Source organism: Alnus glutinosa, chromosome 1 (genome assembly GCF_958979055.1).
Source record: "Alnus glutinosa chromosome 1, dhAlnGlut1.1, whole genome shotgun sequence".
In the NCBI taxonomy this organism is placed as follows: Eukaryota; Viridiplantae; Streptophyta; class Magnoliopsida; order Fagales; family Betulaceae; genus Alnus; species Alnus glutinosa.
In genome coordinates, this window is record NC_084886.1 from 6,233,744 (window position 1) to 6,253,989 (window position 20,246).

The 20,246-nt window shown below is 33.0% G+C and overlaps 2 protein-coding genes across 2 annotated transcripts; one reads left to right on the forward strand and one right to left on the reverse strand.

Moving 5' to 3' along the window:
- Positions 1-6,048: 6,048 nt before the first annotated feature.
- LOC133858811 (zinc finger BED domain-containing protein RICESLEEPER 2-like) lies at positions 6,049-9,567 on the reverse strand. The gene is made up of 5 exons (XM_062294269.1): positions 9,464-9,567; positions 9,070-9,325; positions 8,859-8,928; positions 6,345-8,441; positions 6,049-6,260 (listed from the first exon to the last, which is right to left on the reverse strand). The coding sequence occupies exons 4-5, from the start codon at positions 7,869-7,871 to the stop codon at positions 6,216-6,218; spliced, it is 1,572 nt and encodes a 523-aa protein (XP_062150253.1). The 5' UTR covers positions 7,872-8,441; positions 8,859-8,928; positions 9,070-9,325; positions 9,464-9,567; the 3' UTR covers positions 6,049-6,215.
- Positions 9,568-16,384: 6,817 nt separating this feature from the next.
- LOC133862735 (transcription factor MYB106-like) lies at positions 16,385-19,736 on the forward strand. The gene is made up of 3 exons (XM_062298623.1): positions 16,385-16,520; positions 17,330-17,459; positions 18,836-19,736. The coding sequence occupies exons 1-3, from the start codon at positions 16,388-16,390 to the stop codon at positions 19,734-19,736; spliced, it is 1,164 nt and encodes a 387-aa protein (XP_062154607.1). The 5' UTR covers positions 16,385-16,387.
- Positions 19,737-20,246: the final 510 nt, after the last annotated feature.

A 20,246-nucleotide genomic window follows, 5' to 3' on the forward strand; every position in this document is an offset into this window, starting at 1 on the left:
ATATTATGTTTTTAATAGAAAACTGGTTTTTCTTTTTTCTTTTTCGTTTATTTTTTTTTATTAAAAAAAAATTGTTTTCATAATTTTCAACTAAAAAAACCAAAACTTTTTCGTTGTTTAATTTTCAATTTTTTCGTTTTTCGTTTTTCTTTAATTTTTTAATTTGTTTTTAAAAAATAAATTTTTACTTTTTTTTTTTTTTTTTCGAAAAATTGGTTTTTTCGACCGGAGTAATACACTAGGATCGATTGGATAATTATATTGATCCTATGATCATGTCATGATCGATCACACGTTAGATCGAACCTATAACTGTGTCAAATTTGATTGATCGGATGTTCCTGTCACAATAGATCGGATCGATGCACTATGATGAATTAGATATTTGATCAAACCTTCACTTGTGTCAAGTTTGATCGATCATTTGTTTCTGTCATGATCGATTGGACTAGTACTTATTAGGATCAATCGCACGTTAGATCAAACTTTCACTATGTCAAGTACGATTGATCGAACTCTATCACGATTGATCAGACTAATTAATGCACTATGATCGATGGATGGTCTATTGATTATGTTGATCCATCACGATCGATCAGATGATCTATCGATCCTATTGATCGATCACGATCGATTGAATGATCTATCGATTCGATCAGATGATCTATCGATCATATTGATCGATCACGACCGATCGAATGATCTATCACAATTGATCGGATAGGATTAATACTATCACGATCGATCAGATGATCTATCGATCCTATTGGTCGATCACGATCGATCGGATAGGATCGATACTATAACGATCGATCGGATGATCTAACGATCCTATTGATTGATCAGATTATCTATCGATCCTATTGATCGATCACGATCGATCGGATGATCTATCGATCCTATGGATCGTACCACGATCGATCACCTGATTGTACCACGATCGATCACATGGATCGTACAACGATCGATAACATAGATCGTACCACGATCGATAACATAGATCGTACCACGATCGATCACCTGATCGTACCACTATCGATCACATAGATCGTACCACGATCGATTACCTGTTCGTTCCACGATTGATCACATGGATCGTACCACGATCGATCACATAAATCGTACCACGATCAATCAATCACATTGATCGTACCACGACCGATCACATGGATCGTACCACGATCGATCACCTAGATCATACCACGATCGATTACCTAATCGTTGGATCACAAGGATCGTACTACAATCGATCACATTGATCTATCACAATTGATGGGATGATCTATCGATTCTATTGATCTATCACGATCGATCGGATGATTTATCGATCCTATTGATCGATCACGATGGATCGGATGATCTATGGATCCTATTGATCTATCACGATCGAATGTCTAATCGATTCTAGTGATTATGACGTGTCAAACGTAAAACGTTTAAAACATTTATACTTATTACGTATTAATAACTAATTACTATGTTAGTTTAACATACTATACTCGTGAGAGAGTTCAATCGACCAGACTTGATACAGTGAACGTCTGATTGATCATAGTGTAGTAGTTTGATCGATCATGATAGAATAATATGATCGATAGACCGTTCGATCGATCGTGATAGAGCTCGATTGTCCGTACTTGACACAGTGAAGGTTTGATGGAACGTGCGATTGATCCTAATAAGTATTAGTCCGATCGATCATGGCTGGATCACAGAATTGATAGAATATCTGTCACTAATTAGTGACGTGTCAAATATAAAACATCACTAATTATTTCCATTTTTTTTTTTTGTTTTCTTTTTCCTCCCGTTACAAAAACGCCTCCAATTGGAGCCGTTTTTGTTAAAACACTTCCAATTGGAACCGTTTTTGTTAAAACACCTCCAAATTAAGGTTTTTTTTTTCTTTGGGGAAAAAAAATCCTAAAAAAACCAATTTTCGAAAAAAAAAAAAAAAAACTAAAAAAATTATTTTTTAAAAACAAATCAAAAAAATTAAAGAAAAACAAAAAAAAAATTTAAAAATGAAAATTAAAAATAAAAAAATATTTTTTTTATTTTTTATTTTTAAAAACGAACAAAAAAAGAACAATTATTTTTTTTAAAAAAAAAAAACAAACGAAAATAAAAATGTAAATTAAGAAAAAAAACTAATATACATTATTTTTTATTTTTTAAAAAACTAAAATTTTTTATTTTTCAAAAAAACTAATTAAAAAAAAAAGTCTCATCTTTCAAAGAAAAAAAAAAAAAAAAAAAAGCCACTCCCCAAAATTTCGCGGGACACGAAATAATTTCGTGTCCCGCGCAGCCACTCCCCAAAATTTTTGCCAAATTTTTTGACTTTTCAAAATTTTCAACTCTTAAGTACTCTTAACAACCGGAGGAGGAAGACTTTTTATTTCATATCTCCCTCTTTTTCTTTACACTTTACTTCTTACTTTGTCTCATTTTTGTCCCTCTCCACTCTCCAGTGAAGAACACGCTTGGCCCAGCTTGGGTTTGTTTTCTCACCACTTTTCCGTGAAAAATACAACAAAAAGAGACCCATCTAGCGAAGAAAAAGTTCTGAAAGCTCTTCTTTCACTCTCAATTCAATGGCCTACCATTTCTTCTCCAAAATTTGTGGATTTCATTTTCACGGTTGTGGTTCCGTTTCTGCAATTCTGCCTCAAGCCTCAAAGCCCAAAAGTCTGTAAGTTTATTTTGAAGATTTCCTCTATTAGATTCATTGTTTATATATAAAGCTTCCATTTTCTTTTTTTCTTTTTTTTTTTTTAGCTTGAAAACTTAGAATCCCATTGATGAGAATCACAAAGAGTGATACTTTATGGCGAGGGCACCATCACTTTTCCGAGAAAAATGAAATGAATTCTTTGTTTTTTCTGAATAAATTTCAAATAAATCTGGGTTCTTCTAATTTCAACGGCTGTGTATTTTTGGGTAAGTTTGTTTGAAGCTCCTAATTGCTGTTTGGGCTCTTTACAATTTGCAGAAAATGGCAGTTTCCTATTATAAAGGTGAACTCTCTCTGTCTCTTCAATATTTCAATTTCTCTTAATTTTTTTCTTCTCTAATTGCTGCTTGGGTTCTTTACGATATGCAAAAATGGCAGTTTCTTATTTTAAAGGTGAACTCTCTCTCTGTCTCTCTAATATTTCAATTTCTCTTAATTTTTTCTTCTCTAATTGTTGTTTCAGCATAGTTTCACCGAGAGGAGCAAGGAGAGGCTGGCGGGCTTGCAACGCGGTTGTGGTGTTCAGCATGAGCAGGTGTTGCATGTGCACTGTGGCCAAGCCACTCCTCTTCGGCCCTGTCATCATTGAGCTCGACGAGCACTCCGGCGGCCTGGACATACAGGCCGTCCTCTACGAGCTCTGCACCGAAGGCCAGAAGCTCGTCCCGGCTGTCTTCGTCAGCGGCAAGTTCTTGGGCAGCGTCGAAACCCTCATGGCATGCCCACATCAATGGCTCTGGCATATTTTTTTTATTATTTTTTTACATAATTTTAGTAACGTGTGAACACACGTTACTAAAAATAACATATTTTTTTATATATACACGTTAGTAACGCGCTTTTTTATTTTTATTTTTTTTATTTTTGTTTATTTTTTAATTTAATAACGTGTAAAAGTGTTACACGTTACTAAAATTAGTAATGTGATGAGTTTAACACGTTACTAATTTAAGTGACGTGCAAAACGCTTTTGCGCGTTACTAAATATTTAGTAACATGTGAAATTTTATGCGTTACTAAATAGTAATGTGGTAACAATTTACACGTTACTAAAATAATATTACTAACTGAGGGATTAGGAACGTGAAAATCACGCCACTGATTTCACGTTACTATAGTTTACTAACGTGCAAATGGCTTTTACACGTTAGTAAACCTAGGTTACTAAAATTGAGAATTTTTGTAGTGTTTGGAGAAAGGTGGTGAATATCAAATATGGAAGTATGAGGGGTGGTTGGTGCTGTAAGGAGGTTGTGGGTTCTTTTGGAGTAAGAGTTTGGAAGTCTATTAGGGGGGATGAGATGCTTTTGCAGCTCATATGAGATATGAGGTCAGGGATGGTTCGAAAGTCTTGTTTTGGCATGATATATGGTGTGGGGAGGTACCTCTGAAGACTATCCCCATTAAATTACTACTTAATTGTCAATGTCCTCTTTAAATAGTCAATTGTGTCAATGCCTTTTTTCAAACTATCAAAACATGTTAATGTCTCTCATAAGACCAACAATAAGACAAATTAATATTTTATTTCCTAATATTTTATTTTGCTAGGCACAACTGCATGCCTCGACATCGAAATACTCTAGTGCCTAGGGGTGTAAACGAGCCGATCTTGAGCGGGTATCACCTGTTCGGCTCGAATTTCTTGTTGACTGGCTCGAGCTCGAGCTCGAGCTCGACACGAGCCTCCTCTTTATGTTCGAGCTCGGCTCGCCAGGGTGTGATCCATGTGCGAGCTCGAGCTCGAACTCGAGCATTTTGGCCGAGCTTGAACTCGAGTATTCGACTCGAGCTCGGCTCGAACGTATATTTTAATTTTAGATTTTATTTTATTTTTTTTAAAAAAAACACATAGTAAACTAATTTTATTAAAGCTACTGCCTAAAAAAAATTTCAAAGAATTCTATACAATAATAATCAACTAAACCTTACAACTAAAATTTTAACGAATACAAATCAAATGCCATTACTGCATAACATATAAAATTAATACAAATATAATTAAATAAATTACAAATACAATAAATTAGGCTTCATGCCACTAATTTTTTTTCCACAAAGCAACTCCCTTCAAATCAGCTCAGCAACCCTTGAATCTTGATAATAAAGATTTTAGTGAATCAGTGACATCAAATTCACTAAAATAAAACCTGTAAAAACACTAAAAAAAAAAAATTAATTTAATTTTAACTCCCTTGCATTATTTACACAAGTTCTATATACTTGGTAAAAATGTCAAGGGAGATTTAATAACACAATTTAATGTGCATAAATCATTAAATAAGAAATCATATATCACCATGGCACCACCTGATCCACCTCAAAGGCCAAGCATATTGTACAAAAAATTCAAGAACACTATGGTCAGATAGAGACAACACCTATTAAAAGCAATCAAAGCCAACATATATTGTATAGAAAGAGTATGAGAATATGTTTTCAAAACAACCACAATAGAAGATATTACGAATGAGTTAATGAATTTTATTTGAATGTACAATATGCATCAATCAATGAGCATATGCTGGACATAGACTCTCCATTCAAAACTCAAAGCATGGGAGCCAAGACACATCAGTTTCTAATTTTTTCTACCCAAAATAATAGTTACAGAGAATGACAAAAAAACTAGCAAAATCAGACATATATAATAAGCATGTTTACCTCTACTCACATACAAACAATTTTGCTATAGCCTATCCCTGTAACTATAAATATTAGTGAAAATGTCTAGTTGTACAATTCATCATATGAGGTATACGTGCAAATTACAGTAGGCTCAAGAAAAAAAGATTTGTCCTTCCTCCCATACCCATTCAGGCTATTCCCAACCTCGAACAGAAAATGAATAAAAGAAATTATGTTAGTTTGATGAAGGACTTGGTTCAAGTTAGTTACCATAGAGTGACTAATTATAAGAGACACAAGAAAACGTCAAGCTTTAGATTGAATTGTTTTCAGAAACATGAACTACAAGATGTTATTATTGATGAAAATATCTGCAAAGGAACAATAAAATGTTACTCAGAAACATGAGCCATGAGGCCCCAAGAAATCATTCTGAGTGTTGTAAGGCTACAAAGGTACTTGCTTGGCAAGTTGCTACCACAAGTTGCTTGATAATCAGCAACTTCAAATTCTCTAAAACAAAACATGACCTGTAAACACACTAAAAAATTGAAGTTAGTATTTTCTCCCTTGCATTATTTACACAAGTTTTAAATACTTGGTAAAAATGTCAAGGGAAGTTCAATAATAACACAATTTAATGTGTTTAAATCATAAAAAAATAAATCATACGTTACCTCATTTCTTCAACAAAATAATATAGCACAAGATATTCAACAAAATAACATAGTCCAACATAACCCCAAACCAAAACACACAATTATACACTTATACTACAACACTTCACAAACAACAAAATAACATAGTCCAAAATAACCTCCAAACCAAAAAAAAGAAAGAACAATAACAACTAATTGGCCTCTGGCAAGGCTATCTGCTCTTCATTTTGTTCAACCTAACATTAAAAAGAAATGAGTAATTAGTACTTTATAAAATCAAATGAAAATAACAAATACCATTAGAAAAAAGTAAAACTCACCATAGAGTTCTTTTTAAGTCCATACATTGATCTAACCCAATCAGCTCCACACAATAACATCTGAACCGTCTCAGTTGATAATGAATTTCGATGGGGATCAATAACCCTTCCACCAGCACTAAATGTAGACTCCGAAGTCACAGTGGTAATTGGTGTTGACAATATATCTTTGGCAACTTTAGACAAAATACGATACTTCAGGGTATTTGCCTTCCACCAATCCAAAGCATTAAATTCCAAACCCTTTTCAGGTAAGTATACACCCTCCTCTAAATATGTTTCTAAATCTGATTTAATAGGGTGATGCACCGTATTAGCACTTTTGAGGAATGACTCATACATTTCCATACCACCCTCAACACTTTCACTAATTTCAGTAATTGAATGACTATGTGAAGAGCATCCAAGACCTTGAGCATTGCTTTGAAGATTCTGTTCCACAAGATTTGAATTATATTCATCAACATACACACTATATATCTCATTCAAAGTTCTTTCAACGAGTTCAATATTCTTAGTAGCTTCAGCCTCTCGATAGATTATAGGAAAGCAAAATCGTATCAACACCAATTTAAACCTTGGGTCCAAGACTGCAGCAATCGCCATCAACAAATTGCACTCACCCCAATATTTATCAAACTTGGATTTCATTTTTTGTGCCATGGATCTAATGAAGTCATTTTCATCCACACATTTCTTAGTTATGACATCTTTCATTCGCCACACCTCAGGAAGGAACAAGTTAGATGTGGGATAGTCACTCCCTGATACAATTTTTGTTACTCGGTTGAAGACTCCCAAGAGTTGACACGCAACTTCAACTTTAGCCCAATCCTCATGAGATGGCACCCAAGTAAATTGTCGATCATTGTATCCATACATAGCAAAGACCTCTTTAAACTCAATAGCAGCTGCTAACATCAAATATGTACTATTCCAACGAGTAGGTACATCTAAAATCAACTTCTTAGAAGACAATTGCAAATTCTTTGCAATTTCAGCAAATTTAATTAATCTTCCCTCTGATGCTACCAAATATTTAATACCGTCCCTGACACAATCAACAATCACACTAATCTCACCAAGGCCATCTTGAACCAATAAATTAGTTATATGAGCACAACAGCGCACATGAAACAGCTTTCCCCCAATAATCAATGATTTTCTCATATTAAAAACATCTCTTAGGTGCCTCATTGCTACATCATTTGCCTTTGCATTGTCTACAGTGATTGAATAAATTTTATTCTCAATACCCCAATCTCTAAAACATTTATGGAGTGCATCAGCAATGATATGCCCGGAGTGTGGAGGCGGGATATTGCAGAAGTTCAACACACGCCTATTTAACCGCCATTCAGAATCTATAAAATGACATGTCACTACCATATAAGAAATTTTTTGACACGAAGTCCACATGTCAGTTGTTATGTTAACTTTGTGAACCCGATTCAACAAATTTTTTAGTTTCTTTTTCTCCAATTCATATGTGTCAAAGCAAAGAGCTTTAGCAGTAGCCCGGGACATTGGCCGCTAATGCGGTGTGCAAGCCTTCAACAACTTGTTAAAGAACACATGCTCAACTTGCATAAATGGATACTCATGATAAAGGATCATTTGAGCAACAATTTCTCTCACCTTAGTTTCATCATACTTAAAATTTGAAATGACACTCACACCATCAGCCTCATTAGCATCAACCGACAATTTTTTTTGCTTCTTGGAGCCTATGTACTTGAAACAATTTTCTAAGTGCCTACCCAAAGTAGATGTAGAACTGGATTTTGATTTGGTAAATTTGCTCTTACACCATTTGCATTGATTCTTTTTAATACCACCCACTTCCACTTCAGAAAAATGATTCCACACAATAGAAGTTTTCCTCCTAACCTTTCTCTTATGTGCATTGTTTTGTGTGTCTTCTTCATTTGGAACCGAAATCCCAGTAGAAGCGGTATCTTGAACCCCAACAGTTTCTTCCACAGTAACATCATGGCTAATTTCCAAATAATCTTCATTCTCATACTCCTCAATTGGATTAAGCTCTTGCAAGTCACCCTTCATATGTTTTAATTATCAAATATTATATCAGGTGTTCTTAGGGGGGGGGGGGGGGGGAAAGAAAAAAAAAGTCCTAGTGTTAGAAACTTCAAACTAAGTTGTAATCTGAATCTTTAATTTCAAGATAAAAAAAATATCAATTCTAAATTTCTAAACATAAAACTCAACACAATTTTAATTATATTACATATGCTGATAAATGGCAAACTAAATACTAAATATACATATTAAACAATTTTAACCGTGATGAACAATTCTAAACATGGTGGGCTAAGCATGGTGAACATTCGTAATATGACTTTGATAGTAAATAAAACAGAGCATTACATTGATTGGAACATAATCAGAGCATAAATCAGACTATATTGATTCGATAATCATTAATCACAGCATAAAAATAAGTTAAATAACAAATAAATTAATATTTTTTTTAAAAAAAAAAAAAAAAAATACCTGAGAGTTAGGATTGTGTTTGTAACTTGTAGAATCGAAAATACAAAATCAAAGGTTAAACGGCCATCCCCTGAAAAATGATATTAAGTATCAATGTTAACATTAGAAGAAGTTTATAAATTTGAAAAAAAAAATGAAAAAATAGCTACTAATTCAAATAAATAGTAGATCAAAGTCATCTTCAACAATCAAAAAAAAAAATACGGCTTACTGGGCTTAGGGTCTTCAGTCTTCTCTCTTTGAAATGTTTCTTAGCTTAACTCTCTCTTCAACCATTCGGAGAGGGAATGAACAAAAACAACAAAATCAGAAGATGTAAAATAGAGTACTCAAGTAGCATATCGATCATATCAGCTGTCTTCTTTGCTTCTGTCATCGGTGGGTGTGAGAAGCGGAAGAGTCGAAGGCTAGTAGACGACCCAAAAATTTGAGATTTGGCGGCCAAGGCAAATCATTGTAAGTCTAATCTGGTTAAAATTAGACAAAAAAAAAAGTTATGAGAAAACTTGTAGACGCCTATGAGCCATTCGATCAAACGAGAGAAAAGAAATCAAAGGCTAGATTTTGAAGAAGATGTAACGAGTTGTTGAGAGAAGAATCAATACATTAAATGCAAGCTTTGATTTTCTGAACAACCATCTGATGATTCTGATCCATCCTCATAAAAATCGCGTGAGAATTGAGGAACAAAGGACTAAGTTCTTGTTTTTTAATTTTTTTCTCCTGGCATTTGTTCCCTTGCGCAGTGTGCCTTTCAATTTTACTTTTTTTTTTCATTATTTTTTTTCTTAAGTAATTAATGTTAATCTTTTGGAATTTAATTTTTGAATTTTTTTTTTCCCTAGGCTACGTTTTTATCCAGTAAAACTGTATATATCGGAAGTCGGTACAACCTGTGATCCTGGGCGTTAATTATTATCATCATTTTCATGATTCAACAAAGCCGTTAGATCGTAGCTGTAAGAGTGAGCCCATGATTATTTAGAACACCGTATAATTTTCATAGTATTTGTGCCTAACAGTTGTATCCCACTTCTATTCACACGAATGGTTTAGATTTTGTTAGCAAATAATCCAACGGCCCAGATTTTAGGCGTATTAGATATGGTCTTGAGGAGTGTGATCAATGTGGCTTACAGCTGGATCCGATTTTATTGAACGAACGGCTGGATTCAACAACAAATAATCCAACGGTTTAAAATAAAATCGAATGGCATGTTTTTTGGCTTGATAAGTGCGCGCATCAATCACAGCTGGATCCGATTTTCCCTTAATGAACGGTTGGATTCAACCAAAAAAAAATAATCAAACGGTTCACAATAAAATTGTATGGCCTGAGATTTTGTTTCCTTTCCAAAGAGTCTAAGACAACTCCTTAAATTCTATATTTAAATTATGCAAACGTTAGCATTAAAAAAAAAAACGTTAATTTAGGAACATAAATTTATTGCATTTCTCAAATTTCAATTTAAAGATAATTATGATGACAACCCAATATGGCAATATACATTTTTAAAAGTTATTATTCTCTCTTTTTTAAAAGTTTGACATTTGTTAAAAAAAATTGTTTAAGGATAATTAAGGAAAGTTTGATAATAAAATTTTCAATTTTATTTGAAAATTTTTTATTTGAAATAAAATTTAAGTTGTTAATTAATGCGATTTTTTAAGGACATTAAGATATTTTTTTTCAAAATTTAAATACCCTAGGCGCCATGCAACTTTTGGAGAGAAGATTTATTCAATTGTAGAGTATGGTTTTATGTTTAGGTCTTTAATTAATGCGATTTTCTAAGATTCTATTTATATTAATGCAGGCCGGGCAATTTGTTTAATGCAATTAAATAATAGGGTTTTATGCTTAGCCAATTTAGGTCTTTAATTAATGCGATTTTTGAAAGACATTAGGATATTTTTTCAAAATTTTAATACCTAGATGCAACTTTTGGAGATAACATTTATGTAAAACCAATGATTAGCTAATTATAGAGAAATTTGAGAGAGATTTTAGGGAAATTTAATGCAAAGTTTGAATTTTGAATATAACCCTTAAATTATTTTATTAAATGAAATTTTATTTCCCTTTTGGCTTTGTCTTAAAATTTAAAAAGACGAGAAATATACTTTTCAAACAAAAGAAAAATATTGTTTATGATAATTAAGGAAAGTTTTATTGTAAAATCTTAAATTACAAATTTGAAATTTTATTTGAAAAAATAAAATCTTAGTTATCTAATGATAATACATTTTTAAAAAAAATTCTTAAGTAATAAGTATAATGTGATCTTCATGTCAAAAAAAAAAAAAAAAGTATAATGTGATCTTGAATCTTAAAATATGATCTAACTTTTTTTTTTTTTAAAAAAAAAAAATCTTAAGTAATAACTAATAAGTATCATTTCATCTTGAATCTTAAAATGTGATTTAACAACTTTTAAGTATCTAATGATTTTATGGCACAATGCTAGCTCATATAATCATGTGATCTAAATTATAATGATAATACCTATTATTCATATGAACTAAATTCTAATGAAAATATTTAATTTGTAATTATAATTAACACATAAGTGATTATAACTATAATCAATTAATTTGGAACTATATAAATTACATTATCATTATATATGAATAATATGATTATGTTTCATAATTGTCATTATATTATATGATTAACGTGAATTCATACTTACATATGTAATCTATATATTTAATTATTGAATTTAAGTATGATTAATAATTGTTAGATACTTAGAATCTTAAATCATACTTAATCATTGTATATAAGTATCTAGAGACTTAATGATTATATTAATATGAATTTTATACTTATTTGATATTAGGTGGCTATAATTTATACTTATACTTAATTTATGTGTATGTTATGTGTTACGCATGTGTATATATATAAAATGTTCCATGAATTATGAATTGTATAATATCATATGACTTATAAGATTATTTATGAAAAATATGATTTAAGTAGAATCATATGATTTAACAATTCATATGATCTTAGATTTTAGACCACGTGATCTAATGATTCATAAGTATATAATAATAGAGAATTGCTAGAACATCTCCTGGTGTTCTCCTGTAATGACATAAATGTAATTAAAAAATTACATTTATCTCCTTTTGGATGACATAAATATAATTTTTTAATCAAAAAAATTACATTTATGCCATTCCAAGAGAACACAAGGAGATGCTCTAGCATTCCTCATAATAATAATACTTAGAACATATAATTATATCCGTATATATAGTGATTATATATCATATGACACAATATTATATTATTATATGATTATATAGTCATATTATATTACATATTTACATGCATAATATGATTGACATATTAAGTATATGAATTGTCATTAAATCATATGATTATCAAATTAAGTATTGCTTTTATTTATTTTTACTATTTAATATACATATAACCAATTATTTATCACTACTTAATATATGTGTATATATATATATACACGAGTCGAGCCTTAATAAGCGAGTCGATCCTTATACGAGCGGGTTCACGAGCTTTAATCGAGTCGAGCCGAGTTTATACGAGTTTGTGTCGTTTAATAATCGAGCATATTTTCGTGTTCACGAATAGCTCATTTAATAATCGATTCGAGCACGAGTCGAGTTTAAATCGAGCCGATCTCGAATAAGCTCGCGAGTGGCTCAGATCGTTTACACCCCTACTAGTGCCCGTTCATAAACGTACGCCACAAATAGGCCGGCGACAACCTTAATTTTCCAGCACATGCACATGCACATGCACATGCACATGCTTCCAGTAAAAACCATTGCATTCATTGCTTCCTGTAGGGATGTAATTGAGCCGAGCCGAGTCGAGTTTGAAGATTTCAAGACTGGCTCATTTATGAGTCGAGCCTAAATAGTCGAGCTCGAATTCGAGCCGAGCTATAAATTACATGTTCAAGCTCGGCTCGTTTAAAACTCGGGCGAGCTCGAGCTCAAGCTCGAGTTCATTGAAAATGACATTCGAGCCGAGCCGGGTAACTGGACAAGCTCGGCTCAATTAGAGCTCGATGTAAACTATTAAATTTTTCAATGAGTGATCAAAGCAGAATTCAATCCCAAGTTTATGAACAACTTCTATGCATTTATTAATAACATAAATATATAATATGTAAGTATATAAGGCATATTATAAAATATATTACATAACTATAGTTTATAAGTAACAAATTAATAATATGTTATTATATATAACTACAGAGTATAAACAATGGTATATGTATAATGTGAACAAATAGTAAGTCTAATATATTCTAGGGATAATTACACTTAACCCCCCTGATTTATCCACGGTGTGGCGATTTACCCCCCAATGTACCAAAATTGGTACATGACCCCCCCGAACTTGCCAACGTGTGGCAAAATCAACCTTCCGTCCAATCGACCGTTCGTTTAGACGGAAAATCGATCACGTGCAAGTCACGTGACCGTTTAAGACAGAGACCCTCCCCAAGTCACATGACTTGCACGTGACCGACTTTCCGTCCAAACGAACGGTCGATTGGACGGAAGGTTGATTTTGCCACACGTTGGCAAGTTCAGGGGGGTCATGTACCAATTTTGGTACATTGGGGGGTAAATCGCCACACCGTGAATAAATCAGGGGAGTTAAGTGTAATTATCCCTATATTCTATATAACTAAGTAACTATTGTTAACCATGTGTGATGTGATATATGTGTTTATATATATATACTAACTATTTAATATTGTTATATACTAACTATTAATAACTTAATATATTAATTTAACATACTAAATATTGTTATCAAAGTATTATAATTAATATGTAATACTATATATATTATACTATGTTTACTATTTACTAATATATATGTAAGATATGAACGAGTTAACGAGTCGAACTAACGAGTCGGGCGAGCGATCCGGTCGAGCTTTAAACGAGTTGAGCTCGCGAGCCCCTATCGAGTTTTGTCGAGCGAGTCGGGTATGTATCACTTACTAATCGAGCGGGTTTCAACAGTAACGATCGAGTTTCTACAGTATCGAGCTCGAGTTCGGATCGGGCTAAACCGAGCGGGTATCAAACGGGCTATCGAACGGACTGGCTTATTTACATCCCTAGCAGCCTTCCTGTAAAAACCATTGCATTCACTTTATAATGATTATATCGCCCAACTTCCCTCATGCTCAAGGTACGTAATGAACAACGTGTCAACGTGCATATATATATATATATAGAAGATTGGATTCACCCGCTCTGCAGTACAGTTATTTTCACGAACATAGGGAATTAAATGATTATGACGTGTATCTATAAAAAAAAAAAAAAAAAAAAAAAGTGATTATATCGCCCAACTTCCCTCAGGCTCAAGGTACGTAATGAACAACGTGTCAACGTGCATATATATATATATATATGGATGCAACAGGAGTCAGGACCACAATCCAGAAAAGATTGGATCCACCCGCTCTGCAGTACTGTTATTTTTACGAACATAGGGAATTAAATGATTATGACGGGTATCTATATAAAAAAAAAAATTGATTATGACGTGCATGTCGCTGGGAAATCATGTTAAAATTAAATAAAAGGAGAAGTTTTAATGCTCTATTCATTAACATTTTCTTTTGGGACCAGATTCCCAACTGCCAAACGGAGTGATATGAATCGCCTATATTAATAATTATAGGCATTTTTTTTTTCAATTTATCTCAAAATATTACAAAGCCATGCACGGACGTAAAATTCATTTCATTCATGACAAGTGTCAAGTGAAGCACAACTACTCCACAGTCCACACGTTTGCCTCCCCAGCAACCATGCATTAGTTGATATGTTTGGTACGTCCTGTCTCCTGGATGGAGTGTATATTTAATTGTTTAAATGGTTATGCTAGTGATTTTCAACTTATCCTGCGCCTAGAAACTAGTGGATAAAGTATATATCAACGAAAAACTTCATTTGTAACTTTTGAATTTAATTTTTCATCACTTTTATAATTAAGTATACAAATTTTAAAACATGTCAATTTAAGGTATCTATCTTTCAATTTTTTTCAATTTCATCCATCCATTAGAATTTTTCGTTAAATCCTGTCAAAATTCTCAAAGTACCCTTGTGTTTTTTTTTTTTTTCAAAAAAAATTATAAAATTTTCAAATATTCAGGCATGGGTATTTTTACAAATTCCGTTAAATTCTAACCAACATTTAAATCTTCGTAATTTTTTTTTTTTTTAAAAAAAAAAGAGGAATATTTTGAAATTTTGGACAGGATTTAACGAAAAATTCTAACCAAATGTTGAAATTAAAATAAAATAAAATATTGATACCCTAAATTGATAATTTCTAACGTAAAACATTGTTTTTACGATATATTGGTTTTATTTCAATTTAAATCCATTTTCAATTTCAATTTATTTAAATAAAATAAAATAAAATTATAAATCCATTTTCTCTTATAACTTTTCAAATGTAAAATCTGAAATTTTAATTATTTTCGAACAAAATCGATGGTATTTACACTAAATGGAGAGAAACCTCTCCATTTGAAATGGAGAGAGGATCCAAATTTCAAAATGTCATGCATCCTGTTTGAACTTCAGAAATGGTGAGCTTTTGTAATTTATTCGACTCTTTTGATACTATTTCCTCTTGGTAAGGATTTTGCTTAAACAATTATGGGTTTTTCAAAAGTTAGATAGTCTTGGAAAAACATTTGATTTAAAGAAAAACTATAAATATTGTTTTGTTAAAACCCTGTTAAATCAATTTTGTTTTTTGGTAGATCCTTAGAATTAAGTTCGAATTAACTTCCGTCTGAATTCTAAAAATTTCTCCATATTTCATCCGGTGGGATTAATAACTAAAAATAGTTCATATTACAATATTCTATCGGTTTGAAGAAATAGAAAAATAGATGAATTATTAATAATTTTCTTACAACTTCCACATAACTCTTACATAATTTCTTCTCACATTATGTAGGTCTCACGTGTAGAACTTACATACATAGATCGACACAATATAAAAGGACTTGCGTGGGAATCAGTTGGAAATAGAGAAGCAAAATTATAACCAAGTTGAATTAATTGAATCTAAGAGCACTCACAATATATTATCTATTTTCACATATATTTAGGCTAGAATAAATAACAAGAACACTAAAAACACTAAAATACATGTGGTGAGATGCACGAGTCTCATACCAAATATATGTATGCATGTATTATATAGATATACACTTTTTTGTACACATTTATATTTGGTGTGAGACTTATGTATCGAGTAGTCTCGTACCAAATATATGTGTATACAAAATAGGTAAAAAATATGTGTAAAAAAGTATGTGTCTTTCTTTATATATATATATATTAGCTTGCACGGTTTGTTACAGGAATAAAGCCAAGGGTAATATTGGCAATAAAAAAGTTTTCTTTTATCCTCTATATAATATTGCTACTCGCCTCTGCTCTTCCTCGTCCCATTCCTGTTTACGGCCGGTTTAGTATCCAAAATGCGCTGGTCTCAATGCTGTCAGACGGTGGGGTTGAAGAAAGGGTCGTGGACCCCTGAGGAAGACCAGAAGCTTTTGGCTTACATCGAAGAACATGGCCATGGAAGCTGGCAAGCCTTGCCCTCAAAGGCTGGTATGTTTACGATCGAGGAACCTAATTATTATATGGTAATTTGAATGTTTACAACGGTTGCACAGTTTATTGATCTGCTAATTTCCTTGCTGAACATGCTCATGCAGCTAGCTCGAACTGTGATTCTTTACCCATCCGAATGGATTGTCACTTTTGCTTTTTGATTTAGCGGTTTCGCATTCTGATCCAGATTATTATGCTCAGACATGACAAACTATTAAGACTATGCTTACGTTGATCTCTCTAAACATAAACAACCATTTGGATTGAAAGAATAATTCTTCAAACTAGCGTAGAGCAAACCAGAGGGGCTTCAGTTACTATAAATCTGTTTCGTTGCTCTGCTGATGTAGCAAATTAGAAGACACAACTTGAATTTTTCTGCAAAAGCTTGGCAATGACAAACTATAAATTATGCAAGTTATGTTTGTGCCTTAATTAGTCCTTCATCTCAGATGTTCCAGCTTCTAAAACTGCTTAGAAACATTTTTGGTCTTAGCCCTACTTGAGTTGTGTAAAATTTCAATCACTTGGGGTAAAAGATCCTGCTAAAAGCCATATGAATGAAAACTGAAAGTTTAGCATCAGGTACAAAAATTGAAATCATAATATCCAAAGGTAACTCAACTATCCTGTAAGCCTCACTCTTGATGATGAGCCCATTGTTAGTTATCTTCTTCCTCAAATTAATGAGGGATTTGCTTTATCTTAATAAACTTTATTTTTTATTTTACTTTTAACTTGCAACTCCAAGTACTTTTGTTTGTGTTTTTGTTTTTGTTTTTCTTTTTACTGGTTGGATTTTTTAGGGCTGCAGAGATGTGGGAAGAGCTGTAGATTGAGATGGACTAATTACCTCAGACCTGACATTAAAAGAGGAAAGTTTAGCTTGCAGGAAGAACAGACCATCATTCAGCTCCACGCTCTACTCGGTAACAGGTAATTAATTCTTTAAGGAGAATTCAAATTAGCTTACTGCCATGTCATCATTGACTTATTGGCTGCAACACCGACCGGGTGTATCAGTTGATTAACAAATGATATTTTTACATTTGTTTTTACACGCATGCCACAAACACTTACATTTAACGTGAGATCAATATATGTGAAAATAGGTCTCCCACCGAATATAAATGTATTTAAAATATATATATACACATACAAATAGGGCTAAATACCTAATTGCTCCATATGATTTAAAAATTTTATTTTTTGCTATCTCAGTTTTCATTTTTATCATAGGAGATACCTATGCCGTGGAAAAAGACGAAAACGGTACCTCCATTTATTTTTTCGTCCTAAACTAACGTCTCGTCATGTCATCTTACACGTGTCAACATACATGTGCGACACCTGTCTCCAGAGCCATGTCAACGCTAACGTGGCTACTATATTTATCTATTTTAAGAGAAATGATCCCTACACTCATTTCTCACAACAGCCCCATAACATATTTTATTATTTTTTTACAAAAAGAAAAGAAAACAATACAAAAAAAATAATAAAATATTACCAGCCACGTCAGCTTGTTGTGTGGCTGTTGTGAGAAATAAGTGTAGGGATCATTTCTCTTAAAATAGATAAATATAGTAGCCACGTTAGCGTTGACATGGCTCTGGAAAAGACTTAAAAAATAAATAAATAAAAATTCTAGGAGTGACTGGCTACCCCCATTTTGGCCAAGGGATTGGCTAAGCCACTCCCATTTGGCTTGGGGGTGGCTTGGGCACTCCCATGGGCCAAAACCTCCTTTTCTTCTTCTTTTTTACTTTTTCTTTTCTTTTCTTTTCTTTTTTTTTTTTTTTTTTTTTTTTTTTTCACTTCTCCCATAGGCCACGGGAGTGGTTTGGCCACCCCCACTTAAAACTAAAAACACAAAGAACAGAATTTTTAAACCACGTAAATGTGTAAAGTATTTAACCCCCACAAACAACACATCTCCAATTAATCAATAACTTCACTGCTCTGCCGGCTAAATAGTACTACAGACCCCTTCAAAAAAAAAAAAAAAAAAAAAAAGTGCTACAGACAACTTAGGCTTTCGCGTTAGCCCCTAAAAAAATGCCCTTAAAAAATAGAAGGCCAAAAGCTTTTGAAAAGAAAATAAAAAAAAAAGAAAGAAAGAAAGAATAAAATGGGAGGCCATTCGGCATGCTATGCTACGATGGCTTAGAAAAAAAAAAAAGGTGACATGAAATGTTTAACAAGATTAGAAACAAATTAAAGCATTTATGAAATTGTATTTTTATTTTTTCACTTTTTTTTTCATCATTGACTTAATATTGACTTATTTGCTGCACCATTTTCCCTTTCAGATGGTCCACTATAGCAACTCACTTGCCCAATAGAACAGATAATGTGATCAAGAACTACTGGAACACGCATCTCAAGAAAAGACTAATTAAGATGGGCATTGATCCCGTCACCCACAAGCCCAAAAGCAATGCCTTGACCTCCGGCAGTGGCCACTTCAAAGACACAGCCAATTTAAGCCATATGGCTCAGTGGGAAAGCGCGCGGCTGGAAGCCGAAGCTAGACTGGTAAGAGAGTCTATGCTTGTGTCTAAACCTATCCAACAACAGCTCAGCAGTCCTGCTCCGGCTCAGCTCATCAACAAAAACCCAGCTCAACCCGCACTACCTCCATACCTCGACGCACTCAAAGCATGGCAAGGGGAATGGTCGAAGTCAATGAGTGCCGGCATTTTCCCAATTGCTGGCAACGACCTCGAGTCTCCAACATCAATGTTGAACTTCTCGGAGAACGCACTCCCCATCCAAACTGTTGCATTCAATGAAAGCACGGTGACTGCAATTCTTGATTTTGCCAAAAGCTCGGTTACATGCAATGAAGGGTTCATCAAAGAAGTCTGTCAAATGCCGGAACTCAAAGAAATATCAGATATTGACACAATGGCCTTGCAGGACATTGCATATACTACTGAAAGTGCATGGCTTGTGGACTCTTTTAGGGCTGGGAATGAAAACACGCCTCTTTCAAATATCATGGAAGGTTTCACCGATACATTGGCGTATAATTATGACTACCAGAACTTATTGATGCCCGGACACAACTTGAATAATGAGGATAAAAGCTGCAGAGGTGACCTTGAAGACAATAATAAGAATTGCTGGAACAGCATGCTTGGACGTCATCTAGTTCGCCCGTGTTCTGAAATTTTCGAAAAATTGTCAGAGAGGTCGCAAGATGATTAGGTGTTATGTTGCATTGCATCACAGTTAATGTAATAAGTAGGACTTCAAAAATTTATCCACCATGCACCCTTTTTTATTTATTTTTGTGTGTTTTTTATTTGTTATTTATTCCAATGTAGATCTAGGTTAGAACGTTGGAGTAATATTTTAGCCTTACAGAAACCGGGGAGAATGACATGTTTCGTACTTTGTTGAGTTGGAACTCTGAAGAAATTCGTATATATGGAGGGATTAATCCCGTTAGACTGAAAATTTAGGAGGAAATCCCGTACGTTATTGCCACAAAACACTTGAATTGGTTCGTCTCCACGGTGGCTTGAGCTTTAGGCGATTAAGACCGCTGACTAAGACCTCCAATTAATAATTATACAATATATATATATATATATATATATATATATATATATATATATATATATATATATATATATATATATATATATATATATATATATATATATAAAAGGCTAAAAAAACATTTTAAGGCTCTAATATAATAAAAAGTTTATA

Coding starts and splice junctions, on each gene's coding strand:
- LOC133862735 (XM_062298623.1), top strand. CDS start 16,388: ATGCGCTGGTCTCAATGCTGTCAGACGGTGGGGTTGAAGAAAGGGTCG. Junction 16,521..17,329: donor AGCCTTGCCCTCAAAGGCTG/GTATGTTTACGA, acceptor TGGATTTTTTAG/GGCTGCAGAGATGTGGGAAG. Junction 17,460..18,835: donor CACGCTCTACTCGGTAACAG/GTAATTAATTCT, acceptor TTTCCCTTTCAG/ATGGTCCACTATAGCAACTC.
- LOC133858811 (XM_062294269.1), bottom strand. CDS start 7,871: ATGTCCCGGGCTACTGCTAAAGCTCTTTGCTTTGACACATATGAATTG. Junction 6,261..6,344: donor GACTTAAAAAGAACTCTATG/GTGAGTTTTACT, acceptor TTTTAATGTTAG/GTTGAACAAAATGAAGAGCA.